Below are 12,965 nucleotides of genomic sequence, written 5' to 3'. Positions count from 1 at the left end.
TCATTTGAAGCAGGGGGTACACGCAAGGGAGAAGAAGTATCAAAATATTTGTAATTACTGCACAATTAACAAGGGATGTGGGATAATGCTGGCATATAATTTGGCTGATCCAAATGTTGGTGATAATGCTCTACAGCAGGGGTTCTAAAACTTGTTCACCAAAGTACCTCCTCAGAAAACATTTGGTTTTTCAAGTACCACCATAATGACCAACATTAAAATACAATAGTGTAGTAGGTCTAAGTATTCATTAAAAACGAGGCAGGGGTTTTATTTAACAAGTACCGTATATTTAATATTTTTGGGCTACTGTAACATTACACACAATTTGAACAGTAACACAATATTTGAATATTTTCTTAAGTTGTTTTTGTTTTTATTTGGCGATGGAGTTTGTGTACCACTAGTGGTGTGCGTACCACAATTTGAGAATCACTTCTCTATAGAATGGTTGCAATTCACCATTAAAAGAGAGAGAAGAAGAAAAACCTGGGAATAATGCGACAATTGTTTAGCGCAAAAGTTTCAAATAAGTGTACTGTGTCCACTTATTGAAGTGTACTCACGGATGTTTCCCATTTGACACACTTCCTGTATAGAAATGTGAAAATTGAGACTTAACAATCTCCCCCCAAAAAGGGATGCTGCTGTGTTAATTTGAGCCTCCTATTTTTTTAAGACCGTTTGAAGAACTTCAAGAATTCAACCTTTTGCCGCCTTGAGGCCAAGACGCCCGTAAGACCGTAGCTGATTACAAGCCTACCGCCATAACGGGGCGTCTCTTTAATTATGTCTGCCTTATCTGCACCGCTGCAGTGTGTGTGTATGTGGGTGAACGAAAGAGCGGCGTGATTAAACATCAGGAAGAGCTGGAGGGTCTTATATGCTCACCTTGAATGCAGGTAAAATGATAATGACGCTCGCTTTGAAAGAAAATCTACAATTTGATCACTTAAGAGGGAATTTTTCTTCCCCAAAGGACTTTTTTTTTAATCTGCTGCTGGAATATGAAATAGCTCAATCAAGAAGACTGGAGATAATTATGATTGGTCATGTTTGGAAAATGTGCACAGGAATAGTCTTGCTGATTCTGTCTTATAAAGAGGATCTTTGATTCACAGCAGGTCCTTTAAAAAGGGCAAACTGAGTGCTCCTGTCATTTACCGGAAGATAATCTTTGACTAGCAGTTTTGCAGTAGGTGCTTAACGGAAAAGCACTGTGTTCATATATATATATATATATATATATATATATATATATATATATATATATATATATATATATATATATATATATATATATATACGTAATGTTTTTATTATAAATATTGTATCATTGTGAATTTTTGGAAATATTATATCCCCCCTGGCTCAGGTCATGTATGCCACCAGCCCGTATTCCGACCCCGTGGTTTCAGCCGATATCGACCCTCAGCCGATCATCGACGAGGAGGAGGGTCTCATATGGGTGGTTGGCCCCGTCCTAGCCGTGGTCTTCATCATCTGCATCGTCATCGCCATCCTGCTGTACAAAAGGTGAGTCTCTTTGCTATAATACTCTTTTTTTTTTAAATGGCTCTTTTTCCTCCCCTGAGCGATAGCCAGACTAGGTGCTGTCACGGCGCATCAGTCAAGTGTAGGAGTGAAGCGTCTCACTATCTTGCTGCATGTCACTGCATGGCTGTGATGCCTTGGAGATGCTGCAGGGAGCTGGCAAGCATCCAGACACCTTTTTTTTCCTTTCCTTCTTACAACTCACATCCAGATGCACTACAAATACTCCATCAGCAAGGCAGTGGTAGTAGCAGGAAAAGACAGCAATTAGCCCCTTTATGAAGCTAAACGACTTGCGGCACGTCACGACTTGTAACGTGTGTCAATGTTTCTCTCCTTGCTAACCAATGGAGCAGCAAACCAGACAGGTAGGCGGGCCCCTAATAAGTCAAAACAATGACCAATGCAAGTGTTTTTAAACTGTTATTTTGTGTGAAAATAACATCGTAAAAATGATTTAAAAAATGTTGGTAACGATTTATTCTTTGCAGGAAAAGGGCTGAATCCGAAGCGAGAAAAGGCAGCCTGCCCAACAGCAAGGAGATGCCCCTGCATCATCCCACTGACCCCGTAGAACTACGCCGCCTCAACTTCCAAACACCCGGTGAGTACCAGCCAAGCCTGGGATTATCAAGAAAAGAAAACAACGTCAAGGATGCTCAATTGGCAGCGGCACGCCAAATCCGGACCCTGTCAATGACATCAGACCAGCCCCTGAGGTCCGTTAAAAACTTGGGAGTGACAAACATTTTTGCAGCAGATTCCTTTTACCAGCACAGCAACCTTGTCTTATAGAGCACGGTGTCAAACTTAATTGACAGGGGGACAAAATTCCAAGCAAACTTAAGATCACGGGCCGAACATGATTAATTGAAACTTCCTGTCCCACCAGTCACGCCTGTGTGGGCGTTGTGCAGGGAAAAAAACAACAACATTAAAAAAAAAACATTAATGTTGTTTCCTGGACGCAGTGTACAGTAAGTTTGCACGGATTTTAAAGATGCAGAGGTGTTATGAGCTAGTAGTCTGTGGTCGCTCTCTCTGGCTTGGACAAAATGTGCATGACTGCAGCTGAATGGGTTTTTATGTGGACAGATATGTTTTAAGCTCCACTTTAACATCGGTGCGGAGTAAATATGCATTTATGAAGATAGTTGCGTTTGTGTTTTGTTCGTTCCCACTTGAAGAGTTCTATTTTTCGACAGTCTGAGATACTATGGGAGAGAAATGCTTTGTGTGCATGCTGAGGCAGCTCTGAATGTTGTTTTGGGTCGTTTTAATTGAGTGATTGTTGATCGAACACCTCCTTGTCATCCTTATAGCAAAAGCTATAGTATTTTATATGCACACAAAAACAGCCAAATCTGGGAGATTTGTTATTTCAGTCAGGATGTCGGTAGAAAAGCGCAATTTCCAGGATTCTTCCGCAGAATCCAGAAGAATTGGCAAGCGTCTTGTTGTCATTACAGTTATCACATTTGACTGTTGGCATGTATATTTAAAGTGTAATTTTGTACACTATAGCCACTATAGACCCTATTAATACCACTGTGGCCTTAAGTGTTGGTTGTAATACTTAAAGGGCCTCATTTACTAAGATCCAAACACCACGCGCTAATCAATATGTGCAATCTATAAAATAGCGTGTACTATTAGTGGGCATGTTGGGTGTGATCTATTAACACTGGGTGTGCAATTTATAAGTGGCACAGACCGCCGTATTTAAATAAGCATTTTGCGTCTACTATACGGGGCATCACCACAGAGACACTGTCATTTACACATTCACGTTAACTTGACATTACTTGACTTTATTAATTCATGCTTGCAGTGGAGCCAGGGCCCCACTGAAAAAACAGCTGAACTTTACAATGAATAACAAACAAACAAAAATTAAAAAAATTAAAAGAACAGACAGCATTTTATATAAAAAAAAACATTTTCAGGGCAACAGCAGCATGGAAACTATTAGCATTCTGGTATATGACTGTATTACTTATTTAATTAGATAGTGTCATTATACAGTTTAATTGCAGTATGCAGGGTAGAGTTTTTAAGTCTCTTTAACGTGCTCCTCCTGTCTGCGGCGTTTTCCTATGTTTTAAGTAAGCAGGAGACATGTACCACTTTTTATGGGCATTTTAGAAGAAGTCCTGCAGTGCATCTACATTGACACCACTTTGTTTTCCTTTTTCTTTTTTTTTAACGCTGAAAGTGCATTGATTGATTGAAACTTTTATTAGTAGATTGCACAGTATAGTACATATTCCGTATTGACCACTAAATGGTAGCACCCAAATAAGTTTTTCAACTTGTTTAAGTTGGGGTCCACGTTAACATGGGAGGGAGGCTGCACTACTGTGATCCAGACGCATAAAATGCATAATTGAAGAAATTATCATATACGATATATGTCAGTTATTTATATATGATGTGAAAAAAACGAACGTCATTAAGAAAATATTAAATGACAACAAAACGCATCAATTTAATCTGTTTTAATCAGCCCCTCAAGTCATCCAGCAGCTATGAAATTATAAAAGGATGTTGCTGAATAGACGACATGTCTAATATTTAATTTTTCTGACCATCCAAATATGCTTTAAATGTACACTTAGGACAGAGGATTCTCCTTCCATTGTGTGTCTTCGCAGCACGAGCACATTTCTCTCACAGCCATGTGTGTAACTGTGTCAATTTATGCATCCTATTCAAACATGCTAAATAAAAGGCACAATTGTGCTCCAAAAAGGTGATGAGTGTTGATAAATCACATTGCGCAAGCCATATAATATATTAGCATTTTCTTCTGTCAGTATTGTCGCTGTTTTGATGATCAGCATATACGGTACTCTGCGTAATAATGAAGACAGACACGCAACATGGATTGCACGCCTTATTCTGCTCACTTAAAGGGGAACTGCACTTTTTGGGGAATGTTGCCTATCGTTCACATGACGACGGCTTTATAGGCAAAATTCAACGGCTCACATAGGCTCCATTGTAAGCTGACTTTTGATCACATTTATTTAAAATTTAGAAAGCCTTAAAACATCTATCTGTCATCATGTCTTTCCTAACGATTGTGGACGATAGGCAAAATTCCCAAAAAATGCAGTTCCCCTTTAACAGACGCAGTCCGGTGCACACAAGTTTAATAGATCAGCTATCAAGTTTGCACATGTTTTAGTACACATTAATCTTTAGTAAATCAGGCCTAAAGTGTTCATGTGTGAGTTGTATCAGCAGTGCAGCTGAAGAAAGCTTGAGTTCTTATTTGCTGAAATTTGCCGTGCGGACCGAATACATGTTGACTTTCAAATGGTCCGGGAGGTTGACACCAAGCGTCTTTGCATTCCGTCGTTAGAAGCGTAGAGATTGTCGTGTTGAACATTTTTCACTGCATATTGTTTATGTTTAATGGACTTTTTGACTTTATTTTTTATGATTATTTATGATTTGGCGAGTTTTGATACCAACTTCAAGACTGGAAGGAGACAGAGGTGCAGATACTGTGTCCTCCCTCCCGGAGAAGTCTTGACAGTTTGGTGGCAGCTGTCATCCACACCTGGACTGACATGGTAGTCAAAGAGGCATCATTCTACACGCAGTATATCTTTGAGCTGGAACTTTCACTTCTAGACCAAAATTTACAGCAATTTTGAAGCTGTGATCTTGCATGATGATCGCTGAACATATTTGGGGCACAGCCACTAATGCCCCATCTTCCAGGTCAGCTGAAAGGATGATGAATTATTCCTTCAGGCTTATTTGTGGTGCATACTGCAGGAAGCTCTTAGGCAACCATCTCAAGCCATCTGATTTTTTTCCAGCCTTTCAGGACCTTCTATTCTGTTTGCCCTCATTCATTCAACGTGCTCATCTTAAAGGACGCTCAAGCGACAAGATTGAAAGTGGCACTTTCATTGTCGCCCCTCTGGTGGAAATTGATTTTAAGTAGGGCACCGCGATATAAACACCCCTTTCAACGACAGATGATGGGAAAATGAGGCCCCCTGCCTTCCATTAGCTAATGCCCACTTGTGGGCGGAAATTAAGCTGCTGAGCGCGCGCGCTCTCTATGTCGCAAGTTCCTTATTGCAATAATAGCGCGTTAGCATCTCCTCCAAAAGGAACGTTATGTTTTCAACTAATGTCACCTCCGCCTTGTCGGAGTCACTCAAAGCTGGAACTTTTTGCAGCCTGTTTGTGTCCTGTTGACTTAGCCTAGCACGATGTTACTAATAATTAACCCCATTTAGCAAACATGCATATTCTCTTTCTTCAGCCATGTTTCCACCAAGCAGTGCTGCGCTAATCTTTTCCTGACATAATATGCTGTATTGACCGGAATATAAGATTACGCTCTGTTTTTGGGAAAAATAATTTTATTACACCAAATCTAAGAAAAAAAATCCTTGACACAATTATTCGGTTCGTAAGATCAATCCATCCATTTTTGACCCTGAATATAAAACAATATAAAGAGCCCTCTTTTAGGCCGTTTTATGGAAGAAGAAAAAATGTAAACGCAAGCTGAAACACTACAAAAAAAACATAGATAAAATTAGCTTCAACATAAGCTGATAAGACAAATCTCTTTTTAAGGCTGTTATATGGAAAACAAATATTTTAAACTCAAGCTGAAAGACAAAAACAAACATGTCCTTGTTGGCCGAAAATAGGATGAGCCTAAATATAAGACGATAAGACAAACCTTCTTTTAAAGGCCGTTTTATGGAAAATATTTAAAACTTAATCTAAAAGACAAAAAAAAATTACCTCGTTAACCAAAAATAAAAAGAGCCTAAATTTAAGACAATAAGACAAACTTTCTTTTTAAGGCCATTTTATGGAAAAAATGTTTGACTTTAAAGACAACAAAAACATTACCCATTTGACCAAAAATAAGTTGTGCCTCAGTATAAAACAGTAAGACGAACCCTATTTTTAAGGTTGTTTTACGGAAAAACATTTTAAACTCAAGTTGAAAGTAAAAAAAAACAAGATATATAATATAATATCGAATTTAAGACAGACTCTTTTTTTCAGGGCCCATTTTTGTGAAAGTGGCTTTTAACTTTAAAATGAAAATAAGACAATCACCCTACTTGCACGAATACAAGTTGACATTAAAAAAAAAGACAAGTATTTTAGGCAAAATTAAAGACAAAAAAAGTTACCTTATTGGAACCTTTTGGGAAAACAATTGGAAGACCAAAAAAAGACAAATTACTCTGATAAATGTAAGACAACCTTTTTTGAGAGCCATTTTGGGGAAAATGTGTACGACAAAAACAAAACAAAATTATGATATATCCCAGAATATAAAACAACACTTATTTTTAAAGGCTCTTGTGTACTGTATGTGTGACAGGAAGAAAATGTCTACTTGCTTGTTGAAGTCATTTGGTGCCATCTTGTCTTAAACCCGGGTCAATACAGTATTTGACATGTTTTTTTGTTTTTTTTTGGGCCGTGTAAATGGATCCAAATTTAGCATTACTCGGTTCAAACATGGCTGTTCACATTTCACCTTTTTTTGTATGTTATATTAAAAACATTTTCTGACGTTGCATCAGGCCACTACGACACGCCTGTTTTACTTAATGAACATTTCCTCCACAGGTTCGCGTGCGTGCGGTCACCCAAGTAGCCTCCATTTGTCAAGTTAGTTGGCCTCAATTATCCATTTGCCATAATGACAGTACATTAGCTTTCCTTTTGCATCCAACACTCAGGGTGTAACGGTACTCCAAAATGACAAGTCGGTATTTACTGTATCTCGGTTTTACGGTCACGGTTTGGTTCAGTTGAGTACAATAAGGGAGCCAAATGCAAAACATACAACTGTTTTGCTTTTTTGTGAACAACTTTATTGAACTTTACAGAACACTTTTTATCCAAAAAATTCAATTGTCCAAAAAACAAAAATATTAATGATATATGAATTTTCAATTTTAATTTTTGTGTGAAGTATACCTTTGCAGCAATGCAACAGAAAAAGATTGAACAGTGTGAATTAATATTATTTTTTTTGTCAACTACAGTTCTGTATTGCCTGAAGTGCAGTATTAATTGTTACAGTTTGTTGCTTCTGACCCAAAAACTACAAAAAACTAAACAAAAAAGTTATCCCACAACTTCAGCAAATCTCATGAAACTTTGTTTCCACTTTAAGTGTCTAAGTATATTTTGCTGTTTTGTTTGTCATTACTGGTGACAGCGAAACAAACAAATGTAATTATAACCATAGAACGGGTGGCCTCCCTAGGGAGGTGTTTAGGGCACGTCCGACCGGTAGGAGGCCGCGGGGAAGACCCAGGACACGTTGGGAAGACTATGTCTCCCGGCTGGCCTGGGAACGCCTCGGGGTCCCACAGGAAGAGCTGGACGAAGTGGCTGGGGAGAGGGAAGTCTGGGCTTCCCTGCTTAGGCTGCTACCCCCGCGACCCGACCTCGGATAAGCGGAAGAAGATGGATGGATGGATGGATGGATGGATGGATGGGTGGCGTGGCTCGGTTGGTAGAGCGGCCGTGCCAGCAACTTGAGGGTTCCAGGTTCAATCCTCGCTTCCGCCATCCAAGTCACTGCCATTGTGTCCTGAGGCATGATACTTTACCCACCTGCTCCCAGTGCCACCCACACTGGTTTAAATGGAACTTAGATATCACTATGTAAAGCGCTTTGAGTCACTAGAGAAAAGCGCTTTATAAATATAATTCACTTCACAAGAAACAGAAACATTTACTGTCAATTCAAATTAAACCAAAACATTCAGAAACAAAAAATCCCCACAAATGATAATTGTCTTAAATTAAAAAAATAATGTATTATTTATTTTATCACAATTTAAAAACATACAATTTATGACAAACATTTATTTTAATTATTTGAGGAAATGCACTAATGCAATTTAAAAAAATAAAATAAAATAGTCTTGTTACCCATTTCTACTGAAAAATAGCCCATCTTATTCCCTTGTATTTGTCGTTTACGTACCGTATTTTTCGGAGTATAAGGCGCTCCGGAGTATAAGTCGCACCCGCCGAAAATGCATAATAAAGAAGGAAAAAAAACATATATAAGTCGCACTGGAGTATAAGTCGCATTTTTGGGGGAAATGTATTTGATAAAACCCAACACCAAGAATAGACATTTGAAAGGCAATTTAAAATAAATAAAGAATAGTGAACAACAGGCTGAATAAGTGTACGTTATATGAGGCATAAATAACCAACTGAGAACGTGCCTGGTATGTTAACGTAACATATTATGGTAAGAGTCATTCAAATAACCATAACATATAGAACATGCTATACGTTTACCAAACAATCTGTCACTCCTAATCGCTAAATCCCATGAAATCTTATACGTCTAGTCTCTTACGTGACTGAGCTAAATATTATTATTTGATATTTTAGGGTAATGTGTTAATAATTTCACACATACTGTAAGTCGCTACTGAGTATAAGTCGCACCCCTGGCCAAACTATGAAAAAAAGTGTGACTTATAGTCCGAAAACTCCGGTATTTCACAGAGAAAGTAAACTGTTCCCAAGCAGGAGACTTTAAAGGACCAAAGGGGATTTTCAAACTCTTGTCTTCTCCTTGGCGTTATTGCTAGCTATGACTCCCGCTACACATGACATGTGACTCTGGGCAGTAATACTTCCTATGCCTCACTTAATGTGTACAGTGTGGTAGGCCTTGGTAGGCCTCTGTACCATACCAAATGTTCTATACCATATTCTCAAACTTTTTCTCACCAAGTACCACCTCATAAAAAAAATATATATATTATGACCAACATTAAAATACAGTAATGTAGTAGGTTTAAGTATTCATTACTAACAAGGAAGATAAACAATATTTTTGGCCACTGTAACGTAGTTTGAACAATTACACTGTTTGAATATAGAAAAATTAAAAACGGAACTTTATTGAAGTGATTATTTGGCGTACCACTAGGTGGAGCCTGCGTACCACAAGTGGTACATGTACCACAGTTTGAGAGCCACTGTTCAATACAAAAAATCTGACCATGAAATACCGTGAAGTACCGTTACACCCCTATCCTACATTCCCTTCTTCTTTTCCCAACCTAGTTGACCTACTGTATATTCCTTAAACCGCTTGGAATAATGAAAGGCAGAAAACATCAACCTTAAGTCCCAACGTGGAACTATCTTCTTAACCATCCTCCCTCCATGCTAACCCGGCTTTGGCCTCCATATTGTCCTAATAATTCAAGCATGGCATATACAAACTAGCCTAACAAGATCAAAACATCTGCTTATCTGCTTGTTATTGGGTTATGCTTCTATATTATATGAAATAAATTCAAGTCCCAAATGGAAAAAACAAACTGCATCCCCAGATGACTGACCTGCATTTCCATGTGACTGACAGGTATGGCGAGCCACCCCCCAATCCCCGTCATGGACCTGGCGGATCATCTGGAACACCTGAAAGCCAACGACAACCTCAAGTTCTCCCAGGAGTACGAGGTGAGTGCAGAGAGGCTTTTATTGTCTTAGTTTGCTGATGTTTTGCTATCTTAATGAAAAAACTAAAAATTTACCATATTGAGCTGAATACACCTGAAGCCACCTCTCTTTTTAAATACCCGTTTTTGAAAAAGATCTTTCTTGAAGACACAAAGACAAAACGTACCACATTAACCCAAACATAGGATGATCCCTCGTTTGAAGGGGAACTACACTTTTTCATCATTCACAATCTATTTGTAAGACAACAACAAATATATTTTCTTTTTTTTATGCGTTCTAAATCCTAAATAGACGCTAGCAAAAGTCAGCTAATCATGAAGCCTATAGGAGTCTATCTATTCCACCTATAGAGCGCATCCAAAAGCCTCTATCGTCGTTTTATATACACGCTGTAGGTATATATGTAATATAGTATCCTGGCACATTTAAAATAACATGTAAAATTTACATTTTGCTCATTTTAAGTATTAGTATTGATTGATGTGTCACAAAGTTTGTTCTTCCCTCCAACGACAACAAACCTTCTAATCATGACAGACTTCATGAGAGCAATCAGAGACTACTTTGGCCCAAATGATGATCCAGAACTTTGTTTTTGAACCTGAATATAAGGAGGATGAGCTACAAGTTTTAGAAGTTGTGTGCTAAACAGCTTACGCTTTAGTGAAACACTAAGCATCATGCAGCAGTTTTGCTAAGTGCTGAACAAGAAAGGCAAACTACGACCATAATAAAACAATCACTTACTGTACAATATCTGCTCTCACTGGGATGCTGACTGATGGATATTCATATCTTTCCGTTTAGATGAAGAATTAATCACAGGTTTTAAAAGAAAAGATGCTGCAAACAAGCGTTGGTTCGCTAAAAATTGTTTTGTCTACTTTAACGCTTATTATAACTATCAGTAATACTAATAACTTAATATTCAGGTCACATGATGAAAATTAAATATTGTTGGCAGTTTTTGGATGTTTTTTAGAGGGCTTTATGGAAGGAATAGAGTACTCCTCCTATGAGCTGCAGTGTTAGCCACCTTGTACTTGCCGTATTTAATGACTTACAATGCATTAAAAAAAAAAAATATATATATATATATATATACAGGTATATATGTGTGTGTGCTCTTGTCTTACATAAAGATTGTGAATGATAGGATCAAACAAAAAAAATTGCCGTTTCCCTTTTATACCCATTTTTGAGAAAAAATATTTCCTTTTAAACCAAATCAAAAACAGACAAAATGTTTATATTTACCAGAATATACGATGGTATTCTTACCTTGTAAAAGACGAGTTATATTCGGGGTCTCGAGATGAATGCATCCAAACCAAGACGTGACGACAAACAAACTAGTATCAGCTTTTCTGTAGTTGTTTCACTGTATATTGTGGTCAATACAGTAATTAATTTATTGGAATCTTTCTCCAAAAAAGTGAAACAAGCAAAACTAACAAGAAGGATGGAGAAAAGAGAAAAAAAAGATACAATGAGCTCAGGGGTACCTAATGTTGTGTCCATTGAGTTATGTCTTCATTAAAAAAGCACAATAGAGTATTTTCCCCGAAGTGGTAAAAGATGCCCCGTTTTCCTTTTAGTGATGTCGTATTTCATACTTCATTTATCTGCAATGAGAGACTTGCTGGAAGACGTCAGGCTCGAGTCCCCAAGAGTGGAATTGCAGACTAGTCGTATAGATGAAATGAGGTTTTTGTTTCTGCAGTTGCTGCACACGGCAAGCATAACCCGTTGCCCTTACACAGTGGCCATTATTGCCCTTTTTTAACAGGTTACAGCCAGGAAATGCACACTGTCAATCTAAATGATAAACAAATTTGGAAAAAAATATAAGACCTACAGTATGCCCTCTTTTTCAAAACCTGTGTTATGGGTATAGTCTTAGTTTATTTCGAACATGCACACAGTTTCAATGTAATACATCACATATTTACAATTTTATATATGCACCTGGGGATAGGTTGATTGGCAACACTAAATGGTCCCTAGTGTGTCAATGTTGTCTGTCTATCTGTGTTGGCCCTGTGATGAGTTGGCGACTTGTCCAGGGTGTACCCCGCCTTCCGCCCGAATGCAGCTGAGATAGGCTCCAGTACCCCCCACGACCCCAAAAGGGACAAGCGGTAGGAAATGGATGGATGGATATTACGACATGTCCGAAAAAGAGGAGTGTTAATTTTGACAGCAGTTTTTAACTTACTTTTAGTCAGTCTGTTGACAAAAACATATTTTAGTTTTAGTCATATTTTAGTAATCTAAATTGATTGTTTTAGTCTAGTTTTAGTCGCCTAAAATTACAGTAAATTCAGTTGACTAAAATATGAAGTATAAAGGATAACGCATCTTTGAAGTTGTCTCCAACCCATTTTATGAAGGTTACTGGAAAGCATTTCAAAAACTAAATTCGCAAGACCTGCCCTTCAGGAATATATCAGTAAGTACATTTCACGCTAACCTTACTGTGTGATATTATTTGAACAGAAATCAAGCATTTTTTCAAATGTTGAATAATATACGACTAAAATAGTCAGATGAAAAAACAAACTAGTCCTCTTACATATTGTGTATACAGTAACTTCGCTGAGTGTGCAAAATTGGCGTCTTGGCCACTGTCCCGTTTAAATACAGCAACCAGTGTTATAAATCTAGGACATGCATATATCTCACATACCTGTCTTTCTTTTTGTGTTAGCTTGGAGAATGACAAATCCATCCATCCATCCATCCATTTTCTACCACTTGTCCCTCTCGGGGTTGCGGTGGGTGCCGGAGTCTATCCCAGCTACATAACGGACAGAATTGCTGTATTGACTCAAATATAAGACAACTGTTAATGTAAGGCAACCAGACCTGTTTTTGGAAATCTACTTTCGTAAGTC

At 38.0% G+C, this 12,965-nt stretch overlaps 1 protein-coding gene across 46 annotated transcripts in view; it reads left to right on the top strand.

Moving 5' to 3' along the window:
* Window positions 1-12,965, top strand: part of LOC133606391 (receptor-type tyrosine-protein phosphatase delta-like) — a 589,160-nt gene that overhangs the window by 548,053 nt on the left and 28,142 nt on the right. For 16 of the 46 annotated variants that reach the window (XM_061960281.2, XM_061960279.2, XM_061960278.2 and 13 more), the window contains 5 exons: window positions 1,376-1,536; window positions 1,908-1,922; window positions 2,046-2,158; window positions 7,183-7,224; window positions 9,968-10,065. In XM_061960281.2, coding sequence (XP_061816265.1) covers window positions 1,376-1,536; window positions 1,908-1,922; window positions 2,046-2,158; window positions 7,183-7,224; window positions 9,968-10,065 — 429 coding nt within the window. The remainder of the gene's footprint in view (window positions 1-1,375; window positions 1,537-1,907; window positions 1,923-2,045; window positions 2,159-7,182; window positions 7,225-9,967; window positions 10,066-12,965) is intronic. The other 30 variants (XM_061960309.2, XM_061960310.2, XM_072913225.1 and 27 more) reach the window with 5 other exon arrangements.

This window comes from Nerophis lumbriciformis, linkage group LG05 (assembly GCF_033978685.3).
Source record: "Nerophis lumbriciformis linkage group LG05, RoL_Nlum_v2.1, whole genome shotgun sequence".
Taxonomy (NCBI): Eukaryota; Metazoa; Chordata; class Actinopteri; order Syngnathiformes; family Syngnathidae; genus Nerophis; species Nerophis lumbriciformis.
The sequence above is the reverse complement of the archived record's forward strand: the minus strand, read 5'-3'. Positions and strand labels throughout refer to the sequence as shown.